Below are 26,563 nucleotides of genomic sequence, written 5' to 3'. Positions count from 1 at the left end.
CGATGAAAGAGGGGGAGGCCTTCAACGAGATGGATTGACACGGTGGCTGCGACAATGGCCTCAAGTATAGCAAGGATCATGGAGCTGGTGCAGGATCGGGCGGTGTTTTGTTCTGCTGTGCATGGGGTCGCTATGCGTGGGAGGCTACTCGACGGCACCTACCACCACCACCACCACCACCACCACCATAAAAAGAACTAAGTGAGAAAATTCTCAAGACTTAGTGTTGAAATATGTTTTTCTTTCTAGATATGAGCTAATTAATATTATATAGGTTTTCTGAATCTGTCACAAGAACCCCAACACCCCTAGGCATCAAATCGACTACATCTGTACACAGAGACAATGGTGGTGTTAAATACCATCAGTCAGAACAAGGCCAGCGGCTGAAATGATGAACAAACCATCAATTGCTCACATGCAACTTCAAGTTGAAGCTGGAGAAATTCACAGGAAGTGTGTAAGAGCCAAAATATGATCTTGAGTATATCCTACCCGAATTTAGAGACCATTTCAAGAACAGACTTGATGCAGTGAACACTAATGACTGAAGACCAGTCAAGTTGTGGGATGACATCAACAACATATACATGAAGAAATAAGACATGAAAACTTGCTCTTGAACATAGAGCAGCAAAAGCAAATGGGATAAATGAAGTAAAAGAGCTGAAAACATTTCAAAGGGTGGCTTGAGAAGACAAAGTATTATAATGAAATGTGCAAAGACCTGGAGCCAGAAAATCAAAGCAGTAGCTCAGCACTTCTCAAGCTAAAAGAACTGAGGAAAAAATCCAAGCTTTGAGTTGTGATACTGAAGTATTCCATGGAAAAAATATTGAATGACACAGGAAGCAAGGAACAAGTCTGTCCTGGAGGAAGTAGAGCTGGAATTTTCCTTAGATGTGTGAATAGCCCAATGTGTCTCTTTTACGTTGGTCATGTTGTCAGAAGGGACCAGTCCTCGGAGAAGGATATCACGCTGTGCAAATTTGGGGGGGAGGCGGAAGGGGCGGAGGGAACAATGAAAAAGGGAAGACCCCCAACAAGACGGATTGACACAGTGGCTGTGGTGATGGGCTCAAGCATGGTAATGATTCTCAGAATGGCCCAGGGACCAGAAAGTGTTTCTTTCTGTTGCATAGAGTTGCTATGAGTGAAAAGCAACTTGATCACACCTAACAAGAATTTCAACTTTTTTTTATCATTTTTAAAATTCAATATATATTGACACATAAATCCTTGAATGACTTGATATTCATAGGTAAAACCATGTTTAAGTTTAGCTGTCTTTTAAGAAGTCCCTAGTGCCTAAGGCACTTGACTGCTAACCAGAAGGCTGGCGGTTCAAACCCTCCGGCCACTCCTCCGAAGGAAGGTTGGGCAATCTACTTCTGTCGTGATACTGCCTTGGAAACCCAAGGAGGGGTCACTATGAGTTGGGTCCGATTTGATGGCATATAACAACAACAGTAATATTTTAGCCCAGTATCAATCCACTGAGGATTAAATGACTCCACCAATTTTAATAAATGCTAAAATGAATATAATCTGATTATAAATCATTATGTAGCCAATAAATTACTGTGTACACAGGATAGCTCAGACATTTTTGGGTAACAAGAGGAAGCACAAGGGAAAGAAGGTGTGATGAAAAGCTTTCTGGTTCACTCATTCATAGAGAAGTACTGATTAATTCTACAAAAATTTTCCAGCTTCTAAACAGCTCAATGGGTTTTCTAACTTTCCTAGTGACTGCAAACAGGTTAGGAACAGGAGATGGTGAATAAAGATGAGGAGTTTTTAACTACTGTAAAAACTTGGGAAAAAGATAAAACCCAAATCACCAGAAAACATTCTTTCCTTAAAATGTTTTCAAAATAAATATGAGACCAAACTTCAGGACAATGCAGCAACCGTAGGTAAGTTAAAATCTTTAGGAAGAAGGCTAATTGGGATAACTCTTCAATGCTATGTAATCAAGACCCAACAGAAACATGTTTTTAGTTTCCTAGAAAAGACAATGTTAGACATTAGGTTCTGCCATGTCAAGATTTTATCTGAAACTACAAAACAGAAATAACTGTGCAAAACATGAGAGACTCAAGCAAACAAAGAAGAACAAATGTACAACTGTAAAAACAGGTGATCAATGTTTAATATTCTGAGGATTGTTTAAGTAACAAACTCAAAAAAGATTTTTCACTTAACTGGGCTCATTTATTCTGAATTCTTCTAAGAGTTAAAAATGAACTAACAGACTTACTGATTTAGAACCACCATATTTTACTTCTGCAAATCTACGCCCTTTCAAAAAGATATAATTTTAATGTTAACACAAAAAAATTATTTCCTAACATTTCATTTTTAAAAAACTTTTCTGCAGCCAAAGATTCTTGTTTTTGAATTACAGTACTGCAAGGCACATACAGAACTCACCTCCTTCAAAACACACAGAAGATATACTCCCTGAAATAGAATTTTAAAATTCTGAAACAATTAGAAATACTACAAAGTTAGCAATTTTTAGGTAAAAATGTTACTCCTACAGGATCATGCACCTTTCTTAAAATCAATTCAGCACATAAGTATAAATAATTATTTTAAACATTTGTACTTGAAATGCAGATAGTGATACTGAAGATAGCACAAAACAAAAACCTGAAAAGTACTATATAACTTGATAAAGTTCGTTATTGCCTGCATTAGAGACTTTATTATCTCTAGTATTTTCAAAGATTGAATTTAATAATGACTAATTACACAAGAAATAAATGGTTTCCTTGAAGAAAAATTCCCTCACTTCTAACATCAATTCTTTTATAAAGGATGCTAAATGAATTATATCTTTCATTCAGTAAAACTGATGATAGAACCATTTAAATGTCTCTGCTAAATTTAATGCAGCTTAATTAGGGACGAGGTACATACTTCCCTCTGAAAATTTTTGGTCAAGTATATCTAACCGTAAAAGCAAATGGAATTTTAAGAGGTAGATTTTTTTTCCCATGATGCATTTTGTTAATAAATGTATTGTCAAGAAAATAAAAACAAGCAATGAATGTGTATTCTTAAAGTATAAGGGTCTAATGAAAAGAAAAATAAAAGATAGATATTTGTTACAGTCTGACATTTTAGCAGTCATAAAATATTGGATGTTTTGTGATCAGTGCATTTTGGACTCTCTCTCGGTCAAAATACGAGTCGGCCAATTGTATTAAATCCTCCTCCACCCCCTCCACCAGTTGGTCCACAGCTTCCTGGAGGGTCATTGTCATCAAATCCATTGGGCCGAAATGAACAAGAGGCAGATGCAGCTTGTAGAGCCCGGGCTCGAGCATTCAACTCTTGTTCCTAAAATTAAAAATAATTTTTATAAAATTAAGATACTAAGTACAAAGGATGGGGTATAAAATGAAGCCTATCTTTTTAAAAAAACAAAACTTTTCCCAACAAGATTATGAGAACCATTATTAGGAACAAATTATATTCATCTATGTGCTGGAACATATTAGGTGTTCAATAATTAACAACCTCAGAGATGAGAAGGCTAATAACAAAATACAACCAAAACCAAAAAACCTAATTTCTGTCACTTGATTACAACTCATAGCTACCCCGTGTGCTTAGAGCAGAACTGTGTTCATAGGATTTTCAATGGCTGTGACCTTTTGGGAACGGATTATAGGCCTTTCTTCCAAGTTACCTCTCGGTAAATTCTTTCAACCAGCCAATCTTCTGATTAGCTGCCCAAGCTTAACCATTTGTACCACGTAGGGACTCAGAAGATAGATTACTGTTGTTAGGTGCCGTCAAGTCAACTCCAAGTCATAGCAATTCTACGTACAACAGAAAGACACGCTGCCTGATCATGTGCCATCTTCACAATCCTTGCTATACTTGAGCCTGTTATTGCAGCCACTGTGTCAATCCATCTTATTGAGGGTCTACCCCCTTTACACTGATCCTCTACTTTACCAAGCATGATATCCTTCTCTAGGGAATGGTCCCTTCTGACCACATGTCCAAGGCAGGTGAGACGAAATTTGGTTATTCTCCCTTCTAAGGAGCATTCGGCTGCACTTCTGCCAGGACAGATTTGTTGGTTCTTGGCAGTCCATGGCATGTTCAGTATTCTTCACCAACACCACAATTCAAAGATATCAATTCTTAGGTCTTCCTTATTCTTTGTCCAGCTTTCACATGCATATGAGGTGACTGAAAATACCATGGCTTGTATCAGTCACACCTGAGTCTTCAAAGTGACACATTTGCTTTTCAACACTTTAAAGAAGTCTTTTGCAGCAAATTTCCCAGGGCAGTATGATGTCTAATTCCTTGACTGCTTCTTCCATGGATGTTGACTGTGGATCCAAGTAAAATGAAATCACTGACAAGACTATTAGAGAGGACCAAATGCGAACAAATGGCAAATTCATTTGGCAAGGTATAAGACTGGATTCTAAAACTGGTGGCCCACAAACTCCTTAAAACAGTATGCAAAATATTCTGGTGTGTGCCTATTATGTCTGGGAGAAGTCGTTAACTTTCAAATGGGATCAGTGACCCCAAAAAATCTAAAAGCCACCGGTAACAGCCTAACTGGTAACTTGTTAGGCATAATCATCTTGAATAACAAAAACTATACTGGTAGCATAGTGGCTAAGATACTTGCCTGCTAACCAGATGGCTGGTGATTCAAACCCACCAGCCACTCCTCGGAAGGAAGGTTGGGCAATCCTACTTCCGTAGTGATACTGCCTCGGAAACCCAAGGAGGGGTCGCTATGAGTCGGGGCCGACTCGACGGCACATAACAACAACAACAACATACTGTTCTCAGTTTTTCAACTAAAAGCCCAGACACTTTATTCCATTTGAGAAGCTAATACTATTTTGTAATTTCTAATGAAATTTTTTAGTTAATCATTCTCACCTTCACAAGATACTCAGTTTTTCATTACGGGGAGAAAAAAAAATATGGCTTACCCTGACTTCTATCCTTCACATTATGGACATGTTACTTCTCAGTACCATACAATGTCTGCTGTGTGACCCTCCCATACACAAAATGACAAATAATCACATACTTAGACAGCTGAAAGACATCTTAGAAAATAAATTCTCATATGAAATGGCCTAATTACCTTTTTCTAAAAGGCTTAAAACTTACTTTTCAGAAATATTTAAAGAATCATAATGATTACTATCCAGTGTTTATGATATCTAGCAAGAAGGATGTGGTTAAATACATTTTATTTTATTTTTTTTGTCTTGACCATAAGTTATCTGAATGGATGTTGGAGTCTTCAGTAGTGAATCTGTTCTAATAAATATTCTGAATTTCTAAATATTTTCTGTAAAATCTTTTTATGTGTCACTCTACAACATCTTTATTCTCCTTTAAAAATGGATCATCATCAATCTTTGAGTACCTTACACAGCAAATCTGATAATTTTTGAGATATATTCTTCTATAGATCAGCACTATAGTGACCATTTCTTCTCTAACTCTACATGTGTCTTTTAGGAGTTTTGTGACTTTCAAACACAAAATTTCTAGACACTTGCTTAAATTCATAAAATCACTCAGACAACTTGTTAATATACTTACAAATTCCTTTCCTACATTTACACTTACAATTTGTTGCCGATGTTTTATATTGACAGCTAGCTGACAGGTTTCAAGGAAAACAGTATCAGCAAGATCTTTAGTAGCTTTAAAGTTAAAATCACTAACTCCTTGCAAAAAGTGTATTTATGACTGAATTCATATGTCATATGTAACTTTTACTCCAAGTCTTTTATCTTCTAACTGTTCTATTATTATTGCCTTGATTTTATTTCCCTCGTACTCCAACAATACAAATATCCTTTCCTTAAGCATTCCCTCTTTTAGTGTCTTTTATTTTACCCACTCGAATGCCAAAAAACAACTTAAAAAAATTTATGCAAAGGTCTGGAAGGAATAAACAACAAATTTAACAGTTGTTTAGCCAGTGAGATGAGACAGAGGTCAAGAAAGGGGATACTCTAACCCCCCCCTTTTTTTAAACTTTCTGTATTTCTATATTGTATGATTTTATAAGGAACATATATTTTGAAATTAAAAACAAACAAAAAATGGTCTTCTATATTGCATTTACAGGAGCCCTAGTGGTACGGTGGTTAAGTGCATGGCTACTAACCAAAAACTGCTGATTTGAACATACCAGCTGTTTTATGTGTGTGTATGCATACATGTATGTAACTGTATATATGTTTATATGTATATACATGTACATACACATAAATGTATATATGTATATATATACATACACACACACACACACACCGAGAGAGAGAAACTAAAAGGTCAACAGTTTGAACCTACTAGACATTCAGTGGGAGAGAGATGTGGCAGTCTGCTTCTGTAAAAAATCACAGCCTTGGAAACCCTACAGGGCAGTCCTACTCTGTTCTATAGAGTTGCTATGAGTCAGAATCAACTTGATAGCAATGGGTTTGGTTTTAAATTGCACTTAACTGCCACTTTACTTAACAGATTTGTAGCATTAGACAGTTAAGACCATTTAATGATAATTGATTTAGCCCATTTCATATAAAGCCAGACTCAAATTTCAGAATTAGTAATCTGTAAATTCCTGGAAAATTGTAGATGTTAAGCTGGATCAAAATTAGGGCACTCATTTAATTTACTTGTCAATTGTTTACTTTCTAAGAATAAGGAAGGATATATTCTCTTTTCTCTACTTACCTGTAAGTATAGTTTATTATCTTTTGTTATAGCATCCATAAGTTCTTTCTGTAGAGGCGGGTCTCCATTTACCCAGAGTCCACTGGCTGTATTACCACTTAAACTATTAGTGCTGTTCTGTTTTTTATACAAAAGTACATAAGCTGTATCCTTTGGAAACCTACTTGTGATTTTCTGGACTGACTGAAATGAGGTAAACGTTACTCTGCTGTCATTAAATAAAAACCACTTTGATATTTCCTTATTTTCCAGATCCTGTTCAATAACTGCAGCAGGGCTATCTTTCCCCAAAAAATGACTTTGAGAAGATGGTAAAGCCAGAGTTTCAGACTGGTGGTGGCACATCTGATATGAAGACTCTGTACCTGTAATATTTCTTGCATAAGAATAGTAATGCCCACTTTCAGAGGATATACCAGAGTGAACCACCACCGAATTTAGTAGATAGGGCACAAATTTTGGGCAGCAAGCCTCTTCAGTCCCAGAAGGCTTTAATTTCTTAGCTAGGTTCTCACTAATATCAGTGAAATCAATATCTATAGACCAACTTTCTGACAAAGAAGAGAGAGAAGTAGTTCTTTTAACTGGCAACTCCAAAATCAGTGGCAGTGACACATTGTCTAAAATTTTCCTTCTCACATGATACTTCTGATCATATGAAAATCTTAGGAGAGTCAGAATAAGATATTCAGGTTCCTCCGTGATTTGCATAGTTTTCTCAGCGTTCTGCAGAGAGGCACAGTTTTCACAATAATATTGGTTGTCATCAGTAAGAATCTCTGGAGCTAAAAAATAATTTAGTAAGTCAGTTACTGAAGGTGTGCTTTCACTTCCTGGTTTCTGAGATACATCTGTATTAGTCAGACCCTTGTTAGACTCATTAGGGACAGAAATGTTTTCAGTACAGCGAAGCTCATCAGGAAGACTGCCTATAGTTCTTTCATTCACAACTGAGTCACAGACAATTGTGACTGGATTATTAACTACTGGTTCTTCCAAAGGACCAGATACACTGGCTTGCATTACACCACCATCTTGTGCATTGGATGATGATACTGGATCTTGAAAAGATAAGTTTTCCATAGAAGAGGAAGGACAAAAGGCAAGTGAAAGATCTGTGAAGGCTTCCACTTTCTGCGAGGTACTCCTGCAGTTCAAACAACATATGTGAGTTTGTAGTTTTCCTCCAAACATTTTTTCTATTAAGGTCTTCTCACTATCACTTGCATAAGGTGTGTCTGTTAGCAGAGCTGCCTTACTAGCTACTTCTTGTAAAGAAGTTTCACCACATCCCAGATTTTCAGAAGGCTTGTGTGAGCACTGAACTTTCAAGATCTTCTCTTCTTCGTGGAGCCTGCAGGAGAGTATAGCATTATAGAACTACTTCATTCATGTTTAAATGTCATTTCTACTCAAGACATATAGTTGGCTTATATAAACAGCTAAATTATTTTCATTGTACATATACTGTTAAATTAAAAAAAAATTGCCCCCTTTCAATCAAGAGGAGTATTGAATAATTTAAGAATGCAGACTAAAAGAGAAATGTGTGGCTACTAAGACTCTATGCTCTCATTATATTCTTCATGCTGCTATAGGATATATGCACTCAGGACATTATAGGTAATTATGTATGTCTGTAAATTGTTTTGCCTATCTTTGGATACCTGACATCTCACAGAATGCCTGATACAAAGAAGACATTCAATATATCCTTAACTGAATGGAAGGAAGGTGGTGCATGCTGAGCACAACTAACTTTTATAAGTTACTCACACAATAGAAGGAAGCAAAGATGGAGATACAAAAATATAATGGATTTTATTAGTTGTGTGATAAGGAGTCAGCAAAATATACTGAGCCCATCTAATTATTAACTAGTCAAAATCAGCAGCCCTTAAACTTTTCAATCTCAAGACCTCTTCATACTCTTAAAAATAAAAATAAATGAAGAACCCAGAAGCTTTTATTTATGTAGGTTGTATCTTTCAATATTTATGGTATTTGAAAACTGAAAAATTTAAAAAATATCTATTGATGTATTTTAAAACAAGAAAACCACTTATGTTGACCTAAACAACATTTTTAATGAAAAAGTTGTATGTTCTAAAACAAAAAAAATTTAGCGAGAAGAGTCTAACAGTTCTAGCAAATATTTTAAATATCTTGCTTAATTGAAGACAGCTGGATCTTCATGTCTGTTTCTCAGTCAATCTATTATGATATGCTGTTTTGGATAAGGTATAGAAAGAAAATCTGCCCGACAGAGATATGTAGTGGGAAAGAGAAGACCTCACAGACCCTGAAAGCATTTTAGGAAATCCCAAGGGTACTTGTACCACTTTTGAGATTTGTCTAGGATAAGAAAATCCAAAAAAGAAATCAAACTAAAACCAAAACTTAAAAAACACATTAAATAAATATAAGGTATTTGAAAGATAACTGAAATATGTTTTTAAAGGAAAAAAAAAAAATATTCTATAGAAATAAACTACTTTTATGAAAAGACACTTTAAATTATAATTTTCAGAATACTCTTTACCTGTCTAGTAGAAACCTGAGGTATTCAGAACAGTCTTGCTGTGATCTAGGAGTAAACCACGGAGGTCTGGAAGCCTCAAAGAATATCCGAGGTGCATATGCTTCCCTCTTCGATAGAAGTACAGAAAATACAAGGAAGTGATTTTCACATCATGAACCAAATAACTTACATCTTAATGCATATTTTAAATAGATTACTTAAAATTACAACTTTTCCCAAAAAGTGCCAAACATGGGAGCAACTTAGATGCAGTTAAAATTAGATGAGATAAATTTAGGTAACCTTTAGTCATAACTTTTCATGCTGCAGATGAGAAACGAGATCTAGAGAAGCTATTTGATTTGCCTAAGCCCAAGGAGGAGTCGCTATGAGTCAGAATCAACTCAATGGCAGTGAGTTTGTTTTTTTTTTTTAGTTTTGAGGCTACACAGGTAAGTTAGTAACAGAGGGGACGATACTAGAACCAAGTTTTCTCTTTTAATACAGTACTGGCAGTCACATGCTTGAATACATATATATTTTTTTTTAAATATAAATCTGACAAAGGTATGTTAAAGTATACTAGATAAAGTAATAAGAGGAATACTTTACAGAGCGATGCATATATACCTGTGGTGAAATTAATTCTTTTATGTGGCATTTTGCATCGCTTCTTTGGAAAAACAGCTTGAGATCTCCCTAAGCCCTGGGAGTTAGGTTTGCCCTAGTGTGTAAACTTTTCTCCAGGTTGACTGACATTTCCTGTCAAACTTAAAAGATTTGACACTTTTTGTCTGGTCCTGGGCTGCAGCCCAACCAGTGATTGCTATGTACCTTGCCAGTACTGGTCAACAGACTATGCAAATGAGGTAGGCTATAGCTTACTATGTAAATGAAGTATTTATAGCTTACTGAGAGAAGAGGGGCTTGGTCATTTCTTCACCGTGGCTGAGTGCTATGAGTTGAAATGGACAGTTTGTATATTTAAACAGCCAGCCCAAAGAGGTTTTTTTTTAGAGACAGAAAGAAGCAGGAAGACAAGCAGCAGGAAGCAGCAGAAGAAAAATGAATACAGAAATGGGAGAGGGAGAGAGGAGACAAGGAACCTCATAAAAGAGGTTCATATGTAACTGCACCAAGGGCTGAAACAATGAAGACAGCAAAAGGCCTAGAAGGGGCCCAGTGGCAGAGCAGGCGGTAACAAGATGGCAGGGCCAAGAGGAGTTTGTCCTCGGGAGCTGAGAGGAGGCCTGCAAAGCCAACAGGAACTGAGACAGCTGTCCTGCACTGAAGAAGGGAGACTGCCTACATGCTTCCGAATCCTGAGTTGTAGCCTGTTGATCCTGATCCCTAGCTGTACTCTATTTTAATAAGCTCCTTAACTGTAAGGATGAATTGTGACTTGTGTGAGGTCACTGTAACAATGATCAAACCCAGAAGAGAACTAGTGTGCTGTGGGAGGGATGAATAGTGTCAGAATTGATAAAAGGCTGGAAAGTGGAGGTATGTCTGATCTTCATTTCATAGGGACCAGCCTTGGGCTGATTTTGATCCTGGTCATTATCCTTCCTGAATTTAGGCAGGTTCAGGCACTGCTACTACTACTACATTTTAATAGTACTTTAGGTAAAACTACCTTTGACTGGATACACATATGTCACAAATGTTCAAAATACAAGCATACCTTGCTATTTTTTTTTTTTTTTTTGAAGTAGTGGGGCAGTTTAGCAATCTAAGTTTAAATCCTAGATTCTGCCATCACAAAAAGAACTAAAAGACATCTAAAAAAGAAGACCTAATAATTTGAAAATTTAGAATTTTGTTATTTTTAACATTGTGGCACATAACAATAGAGTACTCAGTTAAGATAAATTTTACTTAAATTAAGAGTATTTATGGAATTTCAAAGAGAGGCAGTGGAGCATACTAGTTGAACATGGGCTTCAGGGTCATTTGGGTTCATATCCTAATCCTGCTTCTTGTCTGTATGACCTTGGGGAGGTAACTTAACCTAAATTACAGAGAAGAGTGGCATCGCCAACTATATTCTGCATCTCTGCATCTCAGCATCAAGCTGCCATAGCTTTGAACTGTGTTTGCAAACACTATATGTTAGTGTTATTTTAGGTTTTATGTGTTATTTGGTATGATATTTAAGTTATTTTCAGGGTCTGGGAATGGTAAAAAAAATTCCCATATAAATGAATGGTAAATGGTTCTTTGCTTTATGCACTTTTGGCTTATGAAAAGGTTCACAGGAATACTTTACTCTCAGGTAGTGGGGGAAACCTTTATATAGCACTTAGCACAGAAGCTAGAAAATTTTAAATGCTCAAGAAATGTTAGCTTTATAATTCTAAGAAAAAGTCTTTTTGATTATGTAGGGAAATCCACCTACCTTAAACAATCTTTTCAGGTTTGCTAACATAGTGTCTCAAATGTGATAGAACTTTAATTAGGTTCTTTGTTAATTTCTCATTTTCTTAGGTGTACGGGAACTATGGTCTTTTTCCTAATACTTCTGATTTAGTAACTTAACAACTATTGATAAAGCAAATTCAGAAATCAATCTCATAGGAAACAATGCTTGGTGAGGGAAGTATTTTCATTTCCCTTGGTCCAAAGATAAAAGCTTATTTTGTGAACATACTTCTATAACACAGAGAATAACTTTGACTACATCGCTATTCATAGACCATCACTATCATCTGCCAATCTTGTCTCAATTCTTTCTGATTTGGAAGTTACACTAGAGATATTTTTTCAGCTTTTACACAGAAAACAAGAAGGCATTGCCCCCAACTCAATCCCATCCATTCTGACTCTTCTCTTCTGATCCTATCTATCTACTGATTAAGAGCTCTGTAAAATCAATGCTAACAGAATAAAACCAGAGAACAATGATATATATTATTTATGAATAACTATTATTCATATGTATATGTTTAAAACCTAAAGTATAAGTTCTGTGAGGGTAGAGATTCTCTTTTCAATGGTTAATACTGCCTGCAAATTGTGTCTTCTCATTATGTGTCTCAATAGATTCATCTGTTGAAATGTCTGTTCAATGAATGAATGAATGTTTTCTCTATGTTACTTTCTTGCCATTAGCATAAATTCATTTCCTTGCACTAAAATATCATCACAAAGTTTTAGATCCTAGAATTTAATAGATAAACAGAATTACAGAGATCGTTAATCACAATGAAAGCGCATATATAACAAAATGGAGAAAAAGGAAGCAAGGATACCACAATATTATTTTAACTGTTCATTACTGTTAAAATTCATCAATTTAATACCTATAATGTATTAAAAATATTTCTTCAAGAAGGAGCTTATTTATTGCTAGAAAATCAGATGTTATCTTTAATAACTAGAACAATGAAGCAACATTATCTACAATAAAAGGAAGTAGGGAGGAGAAATAAAAATTCAGATCATAGCCTGATACCTAGATATTTTAGGCAGCGTGTCTTTAGCATTTTAAAGCAGCTTTATTGTTTTAAAGGAGCTCTGGTGGCATAATTGTTAAAGCACTAAGCTACTAACTTAAAGGTCAGCAGTTCGAACTTACCTGCTGATACATGGGAGAAAGATGAGACAATCTGCTTCCGTAAAGATTTACGGCCTTGGAAACCCTATGTGGCAGTTCTATTCATAGGGTCACGATGAGTCAGAATTGACTCGATGGCAATGGGTTTGGTTTGGTTTACAGTTTCAGGTGTGATGTATATTATTTCATCAATTAAAAAGGTTCACCAAGTTTGGTATAATGTGAAAGAGCATTATCAAAGCAATCAATATATACATGACACACACATGTATACTCACCTGCGTATGAGCCAGAAAGGCAAAAAGATGTTGTAACTTTTTCATTAATGAATTGCACCCATTTAGATTTAAAGATAATACTTGTCTCCTGAAACTGAAAGAGAACAAAATGATTTATGTATTCATGTGTACACACACATTTTTTTATTAAGAGCTAAAAGCTAAAAGGAAGATAGTTCAAGAATTTATCCTCAAAGTAAAATGTTGCTTATCTGAGAGCCCTTTATCTAGCAAAGTTATCTACATATAATACAGTAAAGAAGAAAGAGGAGAATGACAACAAATGATGACTTATACTATATGCCTGGCACTGACCTATCTGCATTTTATTTCTATTTTTCTGGATTAGCAACCATGATCATATGATCAGTATCATATACCCTAAAAATTTATGTTTCTTCCCCTCTAACCCCCTTTGCACATGCAGAAGGGAAAGATGTCCCCAAGTCCACGCATGAAAAATACACACTTTATTCATAGTATGGTAAATGCGATGTTTATTTTACTATACTATGACTGAGTCACCAAATGTAATCAAATCATGCTTGGTATCTGCTTTAAGAAAACAGACTAATACATGTTAGATAAACTCTATACAAAAAGACTGAAGTTTATGCTATAATCCAGTTAACCTGGAATTTTCACATTCAGGATAAATGATGTCTGGCTGTATAAATATGTAATTATAGGACTAGAACATTTATAAATTATAATGAAAAATAGTGAATAGTTTTTCAAAATTACTTGTATATAAATTTAAATGGTCATTAACATTGCCTTGGATGTTAACTATAAGACACTCAAGTCAACTTCTTCACCCAACAGCAATCAGCTCTTTTTTCTCCCTTATTAAAAACTGATGGAATGAAACGGAAATGAGCATTAGAAAGTAAGGGCTGAGTATCTGACAGGTCTTGCCTTTTACCTAACTTTACTGCTCAATATATAGCTAGAGTTCTACAAAATGTAGAATTTAACACTGTGAAATATTTTCAGTGATATGACTGTAATTATCAAAAAATCACTAGCTTATTTTTTTGCTGATAATTTTCTTTCTATTACTACACAACCTGCTACTTTCTGAAAATATAACTATAACAAAAAAGCATCATAAAGGAAAAAGGAGTCCACCTTAACCTACTCTTACCTCAATGAATGGAGAGGTCTAAGAATTCAGTGTCTTCAATTCATCTATAACTTAGACATTTGGATACAGAAATGTCTTTCTTTTTATAAGTGTGTGTCTAGACCACAAAGTTGGAATAAAGTAACTGGTAGAGAAAAATACCAGGACCACTCACTGTGAGACCTGAGCTCATCTGCAGTAATACTATACATGACTACATACTTCCTTTATTAACCTGATTTAGTAAGCAAAAGAGAGAGAGTTGAAAGAAGTGCCAACAATAGCAACCTGCTCTGATCTACCTTTTAGAGACTATTCCTGGATAAATTATGTTCTTGACTCTTCAACTTTTATAATCAGAAGGAGCAAGTTATTAATATAATTCTCTCACAATGCATAGGCAATTTTAGAATAAATCTTAAATAAGGAGAGGAAAAGTTTATAGCTATACATACAATGTAGGATTCATGTACAGATAAATGCAGATAGTAAGTTGTCCACTTAAGCTGTTAGTTTATAATGTAAATAAACAACTTTTAAATTCTTTCAAATATGCATGAAAGAGAAAAATATGCTATCATCAAACATACTATAAAGCTACAGTGATTTAAAGACTGTAGTATTAGCATAAGATAGAAAAAGGATAAACTATAAAATTGAGTTGGAACAACTGGGCATCCATTTGGGAGACAAAACTGAAGTAGATACAATTTCACATCATCACAAATGCCACATAGAAATTATGAGCTAAATATAAAACAGAAATGAACTCAAGCATTTAAAAGAAAAAAGAGGAATCGGAAAGGTGAAAGCTTTCTGATATCCAGACACTCTAAATAAAAGTTGTAGGTTTGATTACATAAAATAAAAAATTGTGAATAAAGCACTCACAGATTTGAATAGCATGTAACAAAGTATTATCATCAAGAATATACATAAATCAACATTAAAAAGAAAAAGACCAAACAGAAAGATTCACAAAGGAAAGAATAGGTTATCCAAAAAACAAAACAAAACAACAAATAGATAAAGAAAAATAGAAAGGGAAAAACATGTTCCTTAATAGTCAGCAATATGTAAATTAAAACAAAAATATATACTTTGTTTCCCCCCAATTTAAGACAGCTTATATTAATGAATAAAGGAGCTCTGGTGGCACTGTGGTTAAGGTATTGGGCTGCCAAGCAAAATGTCAGCAGCTTAAACTCACCAGCCTCTCCATGGGAGAAAGATTAGGCAGTCTGCTTCTGTAAAGATCTGCGGTCTTGGGAATCCTACGGGGGTTGCTATGATTTGGAACGGACTCAATAGCCGTGGTTATATCAATGAATGAGGAAGATCGAAGAAAAGTTGATGCTTTTGAATTATAGTGTTGGCGAAGAATACTGAAAATAACTGTGGATAGCCAGAAGATCAAACAAACCTGCCCTGGAAGAAGTGTTGCCGGAATACTCTTTAGAAGTGAGAATGGGCAGACTTTGTCTCATCTACATGGGTCATGTTGTCAGAAGGGACTATTTCCTGGAGAACAACATCATGCTTGGTAAAGTAGAGGATCAGGAAAAAAAAAGGGGAAGACCTTCAATAAGATGGACTGACACAGTGGCTGCAAGGATGGGTTCAAGTATAGCAAGGATAGTGAGGATGGCACAAGACTGGGCAGTGTTTTGTTCTATTGTGCATGAGGACACTATGAGTCAGAGCTGACTCGATGGCACCTAACAACAATAACAACATATCAAGTGCTGCTAAAGGTATGGGTTCATTGGTACAACCATACATTAAAAACCAAAAAAAAAAAAAAAATCCCACCAAACTCACTGCTCTTGAGTCGGATCTGACTCATAATGACCCCTCCTTGGGTTTCCGAGGCAGTACCACTATGGAAGCACATTGCCCAATCTTCCTTCTGAGAAGTGGCTGGGGGGTTTGAACTGCCAGCCCTCTGGTTAGCAGTCAAAATGCTATAGCTTTTCTAGAGAGCAATTTGACATACCCTACAACAACAATTTAAAGAATGAAGGAGCCCTGGTGGCTGCTACTGAAAGGTCAGTGGTTTCAACCTACCCAGCAGATCCATGGGAGAAAAGACTGGAGATCTGTTTCCACAAATATTACAGTCTAGGAAACCATATGAGGCAACTGTACTCTGTCCTATACAGTCACTATGAGTCGGAATTGACTCATCAGCACACAACAACAACAATCAAAGAATATGTATATCAGCACATGTGTAGAAAGATATTAAATATTAAGTGTTAAAATAATATAATGTTTATCAATATTACAGGATCATGGTTAAATAAAATATGGCACACCCATGTACTCAAAATGATGTAACTCTGTATTGCCCAAAAGTGGAAATATTTTCAACACAATTATTAGATGGTAAAAGAAGTAGCTAGTAAAAAAAAAAAACATATAAATTCTCTACAAATATTAAAAAAAAATTAATGCATTTGTATTTATACTGAATATAGTCTTATAACTGCAGGAAAAAAAAAGGTCTGGAAGAAGCACATAAAACTGTTAACAAGTCTACCTGTTGGTAAGGGAGCTTTCAATTTTTACTCTCTATACTTCTAGACTTAATTTTTTTTGAATTCATATATTACCTAGGAAATAAAACATGCTTTGGTATGGATTAATCAAATGAACATATGCTTTTGTCATATTTCTCATGAAAAATATATATAGAAAAAATACTCTTAAAAAAAGTGAAGTTCTTTCAAAAGAACTGTACTTGAAAATGATAGACTAGGTATCTCGTGTGATACACACAGTTTTAAATATATATACGCTGTATATCCTTATTTTTGGAGTCCCTGAGTAGTGCAAACAGTTAATGTGCCCGATTACTTGGTTGGAAGTTCAAGTCCATCTAGAGGCACCTGGGAAGAAAGGCCTGGTGATCTATCCCTGAAAAACCAGCCACTGAAAACCCTATGGAGCACAGCTCTACTCTGACATACAGGGGTTGCCATGAGTCAGAAATGATAGATGAGGGGCACTTTTAAGAAAAAGTTACGAATTATTTAGCTTTGGTATCATGAAAGTCATGATACCAAACTTCTTAAACACCGACAAAGAAGTTGTTGATCTGATGATCAACAAAATACCAACAAGCAGCAAAACTAAACATAACCACCACAAAAATATATATAGGTTTAAATATATATATATATATATATATATATAGACACACACACACTATCTTTTAGGATAATAAACTCTTTAAAATAGGCTCAAATTAACTCTTTTCTTAGGTAATAAAGATCAAGTCAGGGTAGTCAAAAAGGTAGTGGTATTCTATATGCAATGCATAATATAAATAATACAGTAAAATTTACAGAAGTTAACATTTTAATAGCTTATGAGCACTAAAAGCAGTTTTCTTTCTTAATATAGCAATTTCTGAAAATATTAGCATTTCTGCTATTTAGAAGAAATAATGTAAAGATAAACCCACCAACTTAACATTTCATCAGCATGCATTAATTTCTATCATTAAATGTTTAAACAAAAGTTTTTTTTAAAAATTAAACTTACTCTGTGGCCATAAACAATGCTTGTATAACACTGTTCATATAACATGTATTTCCTAGGTTAATCAGACCAGTTTTCCCAGTTTCAGATTTTCCAGAAAGTCTAGACAAGCAAGATGCCAAAGAATTGGATTGAGAAGTCCAGGCACTTTGACTGAGAATCAACTTAATCTTCTCTTCACTGGGCTTAGGAAAATCCTATAGATCACAGAGGAAAACAGTTTAAAAGGTGAAACTTTTTTCGTTTTTAAATTAATACCATAAGTGGACTGGTAGAAGAAAGAATAAATCTGTCTTGGAGGAAGTACAGCTGGAATGCTCCTTAGAAGTGAGAATGGCCAGGCTTTGTCTCTCATACTTTGGTCATGTTGTCAGAAGGACATCATGGTAGATAAAGTAGAGGGTCAGTGAAAAAGTGAAAGACTTTTTAAGTTCATGGAACAACACAGTAGTTGTGATGACTGGCTCAAGCATTGTGACGGGCAACAATTGTGAGGATGGTATAGAACTGGACAGGGTTTTGTTGTACACAAGGTTGCTATGAGTTGAAATCAACTTGACGGCACCTAGTGACAACAATATCAATAATATAAAGATTTTTCCATTGACATTTAAGCCTTTCCACTTAGTTTTGAAATCACTGTCAATACCTGGCCAGTCATCAAAAAATCAAATTACATTGCATAGCAAAATTAAGTAGCTCCTAAAGAAGAGTTTATCCAGTTGAAAAATACTTCAGAACCAGGAAGTCACATGTTGTCTACCTTATGCTATTTGTCAGCAAATGGTTTATAAAACATTTGAGATGAGAGAGTATGTTGCCGCCACTCCTCGGAAGGAAGGTTGGGCAATCCTACTACCATAGTGATACTGCCTCGGAAACCCAAGGAGGGGTCGCTAGGAGTCGGGTTTGACTCGACGGTACATAACAACAACAACAACAACAACAATTTAAAGGTAGTAGAATGAGAATTTATGGAGCGCTGGGGACGCAGTGACTAAGGCATTTGGCTTCTAACCAAGAGGTCGGAGGTTAGAACCCAACAGCCGCTCCATAGCAGAAAGGTAAGGCAGTCGGCTTCTGTGAAGATTTACAGGCTTGGAAACCCAATGGGGGTCACTATGAGTTGGAATTGACGCGATGGCAGTGAGAGAATGAGGATTTATACTAACATACAATCAAATAAGCTAAATAACTTGCTTTCAAATTTTGTAGTAAAAATAAGAAATGTCTCCTTTTCATTTACTGCTAATATTTACTTATTATCAACCTTAGAAAAGAAGCCCCAAAGTGATAAAGAGATGCAAAATGAAAGTATCTGAGCACAATGACTTCTGATTTTGTAAAATGAAACTGAACCTCATATTTAACTATATAAAAAATTACAAGATACAGATTCTTTCTATGTACTTTGTTTTCTGAACTGCCATTACTTAGACCTTAAACTTTAGGAAGACACAAGTTTCCTGAAGGAATTTTCAGTTTACTGAAATTCTTGTTGACAGCTAATAGAAAGTATTTTCATTAGACTAAGAAGGAATCCCTTGTTGATCTACTTGAGTTACTAGAATTTCGATATGTAAAGCACTGAAGAACTCTGAAATGGTAATCAATAACACCAATAACCTTCATGTATAGACACAGTGATACATTAGGAAAATATTAGCATACTGTTAAATGTATCCGCAAAAGTGCCTGGTATAAAGATACTTACTTCTGAAGTGTTAAAGTGTCATACCAGTGTTGACATAATAATTACTGAATAGTCTTATGCTCTGGGCACAACAAAAATCAGTTTAATTTAGTTAACTATACAGTAAAAAAAAACATGTCTTTGATCCACTTTGGACATAGAAGAAATAAAGGTAATGAAACCTTTATATTGTATTTCAGACCTCAAAAAGGAACATGAGTAACAGAAATGATTTCTAGTAACCTATGATTAAGTTTGGCTGAGCCTTTTGATTCATCTTATTGTGCTTATTGTGACCCAGTCATCACCACAAACGGAACCAGTGATTTTTGGATCCATTGTCTACACAAAGTTGAAAAACACAGTAACAGCACAAATAATTCAAGTAACAATTTTATGATATACGGACATTCAAAAACAGTCCACAGCAAAATGGAATGAAAAACAGAAGAGACCAAAGTGAAATATATCATTAAACTGAATTTCCTTGATTCTAAGGTCTACTTTATATATTTTAATACTTCTGAAATTGGGATGCAACTTTGATGTATGAATTCACTTAATGAAGCATTTTTAAAACAGCTGTTATAAATTCAAACATATGTTTTATAATTGATACAGTATAGAAATGAAGAAATATGGTTATTCTTTTTTTTTTTTTTCAAGGGATACATCTCCACAGAGTATGTGGGTGTGTCACCCTGGGTTGAGTGGTCTGCATGTACATCTTGTTTACTATTGGGCTGAGAGCCAGCTCCTGGGAGTGAGTTTTATTCCAGGCTCAAAGTGTATCCCAGGGCCATAGTATTGGGGGTCCCACCAGACTCCATCTGACCACTAATTCTGGTCATAATTGTATTTTTGGATTTTGTTCCATGTTTTTCTTCCCACTCTATCCACAATCTCCAGTTTTGATCCTTTCCCGAGCGGTTGGCACTGGTAGCCAGGCACCATATAGTTCTGTTGGTCTCGAGGTCCATCATGTCCTAGGGCTGATTGCTTCCAAATGCCTTTGACCTTCTTCACTTCTGATGATAGGAGACCATTAGCTGCATTTTAGATGGCCACTTGAAAACTTTTAAGACCCCAGTTGCTACTCACCAATGTAGGCTGTGGAACAAGATTTTCATGTACTTTCTTTGTGCCAATCGAGTCTGGTGTCCCCCAACACCATGGTCCTGAGTTGGTAGATCCGTTGAGAAATAGGGTTATTAATTTAGAATGATAATGGCAAATAAGAAGACTATTCCCTAAATATTAAACAAAACCTGATTGCAAATGTATTTTTCAAATAAAAAGCATATTATGATAAAGTAGTTAATTGAATAGCTGGTTACAGGAATATTTTACTATATTTATTATCACATCATGGTCTGCAGCACCACCATATTGATGTGCCTATCCTCATACCTTTATCGCCTCCAGAATCGGTTCATAGAGATCTGGAAATCCAGAATAGTGATACATCATACAGTGTATCAATTCTGTTAACTGTACTAAAAAGGCTGTACTGGAAGGCAGGCCATCACTTTTGAAAGAGTGAACCAAATTAACTACATGAGGAACAATCTGAAAAGATAAAAGAAGACAAAGATTTCTTAATTTTTATAAATTGGAACAAATTCTCTAGTCTAAAAATAGAATGCAAACATTATACAAACAGGAAACACTACCATGTACATTCAGTCACAGACTTTTCCTAAAAAAGCTTTGGGATTAAAAATTTCTAGAATATCAAGATAAATTTAGTTTTCAAAGTCAAGAATATGGTGAAACCTATGAGAGCTGGAATTTGACAGAACTGTCTTGTTTTTCAAAAGGAGCCCTGGTGCCACAGTGATTAAAGAGCTCAGCTGCTGACCAAACTGTCGGTAGTTCAAACCTACCATATTTCTCCAAGGGAAAAAGATGTGACAGTCTGCTACCATAAAGATCTACACCCTTGGAAACTGTATGGGGCTGTTCTCTGTCCTACTGGGTAGACTGTAAGTCAGAACTGACACAATATGCTTGGTTTTGGTTTTGTTTTTCTGGGTTTTACAGATATTCTGCCTTTAACGGGTGTAGTCTTACCACTTTTCTAATGCTCATTTCAGTGGAAAATATGGGAGTTTCCTTATCTGACAGGTTTCTGTCTTACCTGGCTTTTGCAGGTTTTACTATAACTGTAATTTCACATGGAACCATTCTCCTCATGCTTATACTCCATTGAAAACAAAAACTAACGTACAAAATGGTAACCTTAAGCCATTGGTATTGTAAAAAATAAATACTGCAAGTTGAAAATGGCCTATTATATTTATCAGAAACAATCTTTTTGAAAGATTAACCTAGAATTAGTTTAAGAGCTCCATCTAGTGAGAATTTAAAACTTTTCACTTCAAAGAATTATACATACTCTGCACACTAAAGTCCACATTCAGAAAATCTTAGAAATGTTATACATGTAACTAAAATTATACCTCAGGTCACAGGATTGATTACGTTACTACTAGAAAAGCACAGGGGCCATGTTTTATGTTAGAGTGGTTATCTTACCAAGCACTCCTAGTCTCTACCCAAAACGAGGAGATGGTTCTAATAAAGAGAATCAGAAACTTTTATTATTTTCAAGGAACTGAGAGAAAAACAAAAGGAAAATCTAAAATATTCATTGTTCATAAACATGAAGAAAACTGTCAGTAATGATAATCAGCACAATGTTCTTCCATTGTAAAATTAGAGTAAAAAGTCACCTAATATACAGTAGATCATATATTTAAGAAGTATTTATAAAAACAAAAGGTGCTCTGGTGGTTACAGTGGTTAAAGCATTCAGCTGCTAACCAAAAGGTCAGTGGTTTGAAACCACCAGCCACTCCACAGGAGGAAGGTGAGGCAGGATCCATGGCAGAAAGATGTGGCACTCTGCTCCCATAAAGATTTATAGCCTTGGAAACACTATCTGGCAGTTTTACTCTGTCCTGCAGGATGACTATGAGTTGGAGTCAACTCAGTGGCAGTGGGCTTGGTTTTGGGTTTGGTTTATAAAACAAAAGTAATTCTATTTTGCAAAAAAGGTTCATTCCATTAGTACTGAAGGTGCCATACCTGCTCCAATTTATTATTACTTATAATCTGATACTACATATTTACAGTTACGGTAAAAGGCATCTGATTGTGTTCAATCTGTATTTAGAACACGTTTTGAGTGCTAACTTATAGTACAAGCAAAGTTATAGTGCTAACTTATAGTACAAGCAAAGTTATATCAACCAATAGCAATTATAACAGTGATTATTGTAATATCTCAATCAAGTCACTTTTCCTCCCCACCAAAAGAATCCTGTTTTAAATTAACTCTGCTATTACCATACTGCTCTGTCTGGATTTACTCTAATGCTTAAGATCTTAGATAAATCACATTTTGTCTTTTTCTCTACTTTCTTTAATCTTATCTCCATCAAAGGTATTGATTTGTCCATAAAACTACCAGTTTCTACTGAGTTCACTCTACTTCTGTCATCTCTACAATGAAAAAATAACAACTCACTGCCATCAAGTCAGACCTGACTCATAGTGACCCCTCCTTGGGTTTCCGAGGTGGGATCACTACAAAGTAGATTGCCTGCCCATCTTCCTTCCGAGGAGCGGCCGGTGGGTTTGAACTTCCAGCCTTCTGGTTCTCAGTCAAATGTCTTAGGCACTATGCTACCAGAACTCCTATCATCTCTACATAGCAAATCTGAATTATAATTCTGTTCCACAAAGCTTGATCTATTAGATACTATCTTTTTTTGCTTCAATAGTCAGAAACCCAAAATTACATTTCTTTTATTCAAGGGTGAGGGTGGAAGGAAAAGAGATGGAGAAGAAAAAGAGAAAGCATTTCAAAAATTATTAACTTTACATTTCCAAATCTTCCCAAAGCTCTCCTAGTAAAGATTTAGTTTTCATAGTCAGATAATATAGTTGTCTATTATTACATTTTAAATGGTTAATATTATCACTGATACAGAAACAAAACTAAATTGTTCACATCATACAGACCCACTTCCGAGTAGTCTGTTATCTTCTAAATGCTTGAAAGTTGATTTTTTTAGTGAGCAAATCTAAAATATTTCCACACATTATTGTAATAGTGACTGACTGAATTTGTTATTTTATGAGGAGTATGTATGATTTACTTAATTAGAAGCTTTGATATATTCTTTACTTCCTCCATTATTTTTATGTTCTGTAGTTTAAATTTTTTTCCATTTGTAAAATGTATTATGAAAAGTAACTTGATCCATAATAACACACATTATAATATCAATCTTAGTTGGCTCTAAAATACTTTAAAACATATAATATATAATATAATGAATAATAATGTTGGTGATTTCATACTATTGCTCATACTTGGCAACCCTTTTGCTGAGTTATTTGGAGTTACAGGTGATTGAACTACCACATGATCTACCACTACATGCCCAAGTTATTTTTAGTTGAGTAGGAGGTCAGGCTACATATAGTACTTAGCAGCAAATAGATACTTGTTTTTAGCCTTTACAATACCAGATCACAATTTTCAAGTTTAGATCTGTTTTTTCAAAGAACTGATTTAATTCTTTTCTTCTGAATAAGCCAAGTATTTTCCAAGTAAACCATTTAACATTTCAACTACTTACATCACATAAAAAGCAATACATAGTTAAGATGATATCTTCTATCTTTTAAATAACTGTGAGCAAAAGAATAGGTGTACAGAATAAGTGACTATTCAGAATTAAAGAATGGCCTCAGTGTGAAAAGAAAAAAAAACGTGAGAATGGATGATTAAGTCATGTTAGAGAATCTTCTTCCTAGAAATTATGAAAATAAGCCATTATTCGCAAGTGACTTGTATACAATGTATCTGAAGCCATGAACAAATAAGTTTTTTTTTTTTCTTAGATGACTTTGCTTTCTTAGATCAAGTTTGAGTTTTGTTTGGATAGAGGGGTGAAATAAGCTACCTGCAGAACTCAGACAGATAAGGTCATCACTTGATGATCAAACTCACAAACATTAGGGAAATTAACTGCAGAAATCACTGATTCTAAGTGATAGTGTTAGTAAGATTTAACAAAATCTGCAGACTTTTCTTCAGTGGAAGTGAAGACTGAGCAGCCTACATGAGTAACTGGTTCTTATATTGCTTTGTTAAGTGCCACTGAATTTGCTCCAACTCATAGCAACCCTATGTACAACAGAACAAAAACATTGTCCAGTACTGCATCCTCCTCTCAGTCACTGATGGTTGAGCCCATAGTTCTAGCCACTGTGTCAATCTGTCTCACTGAAAGTCTTCCTCTTTATCACTGACTTTTCTACTTTACAAAGCATGATGTTCTTCTCCAGGGACTGGTCCCTTCTGATATCATGTCCAAAGTGAGATGAAGTTTTGCCATGTTCACTTCTAAGGAGCATGTGGCTGTACTTCTTCTAAGACAGATTTATTAGTTTTTCTGGCAATTCATGGTATAGTCAATATTCTTCTCCAACACCATAATTTAAACTTATCAATTCTTCCTCAGTTACTGTCCAGTTTTTGCATGCATATGAGGTGACTGAAAATACCATGGCTTGGATCAGGTGCACCTGAGTCTTCAAAATGACATATTTGGTATTTAATACTTTAAAGAGATCTTTTGCATCAGATTTGCAGAATGCACTGTATTGTTTTATCTCTTGATTGCTGCTTCCCTGGGCATTGATTGTGGATCCAACTAAAGCAAAACCTTTGACAACTTCAACCTTTTCTCCATTTATCATGACATAGCTTTTTGATCCGGTTTTGAGGATTTTTGTTTTCTTTATGTTGAGGTGTAATCCATACAAAAGGTTGTAATCTTTGATCTTCATCAGTAAGTGCTTCATGTCCTCTTCTTTGCTTTCAGCAAGCAAGGCTGTGTCATCTGCATACTGCAGATTGTTAATGAGTCTTTCTGCAATCCCAATGTCACATTCTTCTTCATATAGTCCAGCTTCTCAGATAATTTGCTCAATATAATTAATTACTTCTTAGATTAACTGGTCAAATTGAGTAAGTTAAGGTTTTCCTATTTCTAACTGAAAATTAATTGAAATCCTGAACTTCTTCAGTCCCTTGTGAATTTTGTTATGGTGAGGCAATATTCCTAAGTTTTTATATTTTGGGAGAATTAATAATGAGTTTCTAGTCCTGCCTTCCTATCATGTCCTAATGGGCAAACAAAGAAGTTTGTTAAATAACATTTTGACATTCCTCACCTGCAATAACTGATAATCAAATTCCAAGTAGGTGGCTCTAATTCTGGGGCTATAAAGCAAAGACTGATGTTTTTCATGCTTTAAGAATTCTAAAGCAGTCAGTGGTTTTCAATGTTTTCCCTTCTGCATTGCTCACATGTGCAACAGACCCCTTCAGTGACATCTCACGTGCAGAGCAGTAACTTTCAATTGCTGGTAGTGCTTGCAGGTGTAGTAAATTTGGTGAGACACACAAGATGCTGAAAATATAAGCCATAGAGGGAAATCCCATGATTTCAATTTTCTAATAAATCACAAAGCTACATGAAAATAGTTAGGACTAACCTATAGTCTTTTCTCTACATATAAATGTGACTTCGTATTTTTTTAAAAAGGCTTTTATGATGTAGAAAGCTTGTGTCATAACTTACCAAATGGAAAGCCTCTGGAGAATGCTGAAAACTAAGCAGCATGTGAGAAAGAACCGCAAGAGCACCAGGTCTCACAAGAGGAAACCAAAGTCGATTAAAAACCTTCAAAATGAGAAAAGAAACCCATCTCAGATTTTGTAGAGAAATCATTAATTCGGTCAGTGATTACTCTGCTAGAGCCATAAATACTTTATGTGAATGTCCCCCTTCTTGGAAAGTTTTATTGTAACATATGCTATTAAATTTTGGAGGAGGCAGAAAGGTGAGGAATAACAACATGGCAGAGATCAAGAGGAATGTAATAGTCAAGCCAAAATTTAGAACTTGCTGATCAAATGAAAACCTGTCAAGATATGTTTAGAAAGTGTTAGCTTTCATTTAATTCATTTAATTTATTTGACAAATATTTATTGAACATCTATAAC

At 35.2% G+C, this 26,563-nt stretch overlaps 1 protein-coding gene across 1 annotated transcript in view; it reads right to left on the bottom strand.

The window, feature by feature from the left end:
• Positions 1–3,189: 3,189 nt before the first annotated feature.
• The window catches only part of USP38 (ubiquitin specific peptidase 38), a 42,717-nt gene continuing 19,343 nt past the window's right edge, over positions 3,190–26,563 (bottom strand). The window contains exons 4-10 of the mRNA XM_007944097.2: positions 26,139–26,240; positions 20,884–21,042; positions 17,784–17,977; positions 13,109–13,202; positions 9,296–9,402; positions 6,754–8,107; positions 3,190–3,351 (exon numbers count right to left, since the gene is read on the bottom strand). Coding sequence (XP_007942288.1) covers positions 3,190–3,351; positions 6,754–8,107; positions 9,296–9,402; positions 13,109–13,202; positions 17,784–17,977; positions 20,884–21,042; positions 26,139–26,240 — 2,172 coding nt within the window. The remainder of the gene's footprint in view (positions 3,352–6,753; positions 8,108–9,295; positions 9,403–13,108; positions 13,203–17,783; positions 17,978–20,883; positions 21,043–26,138; positions 26,241–26,563) is intronic.

Source organism: Orycteropus afer, unplaced genomic scaffold, assembly GCF_000298275.1.
Source record: "Orycteropus afer afer isolate SDZICR_OR568_19922 unplaced genomic scaffold, OryAfe1.0 scaffold00120, whole genome shotgun sequence".
NCBI lineage: Eukaryota > Metazoa > Chordata > Mammalia > Tubulidentata > Orycteropodidae > Orycteropus > Orycteropus afer.
The sequence above is the reverse complement of the archived record's forward strand: the minus strand, read 5'-3'. Positions and strand labels throughout refer to the sequence as shown.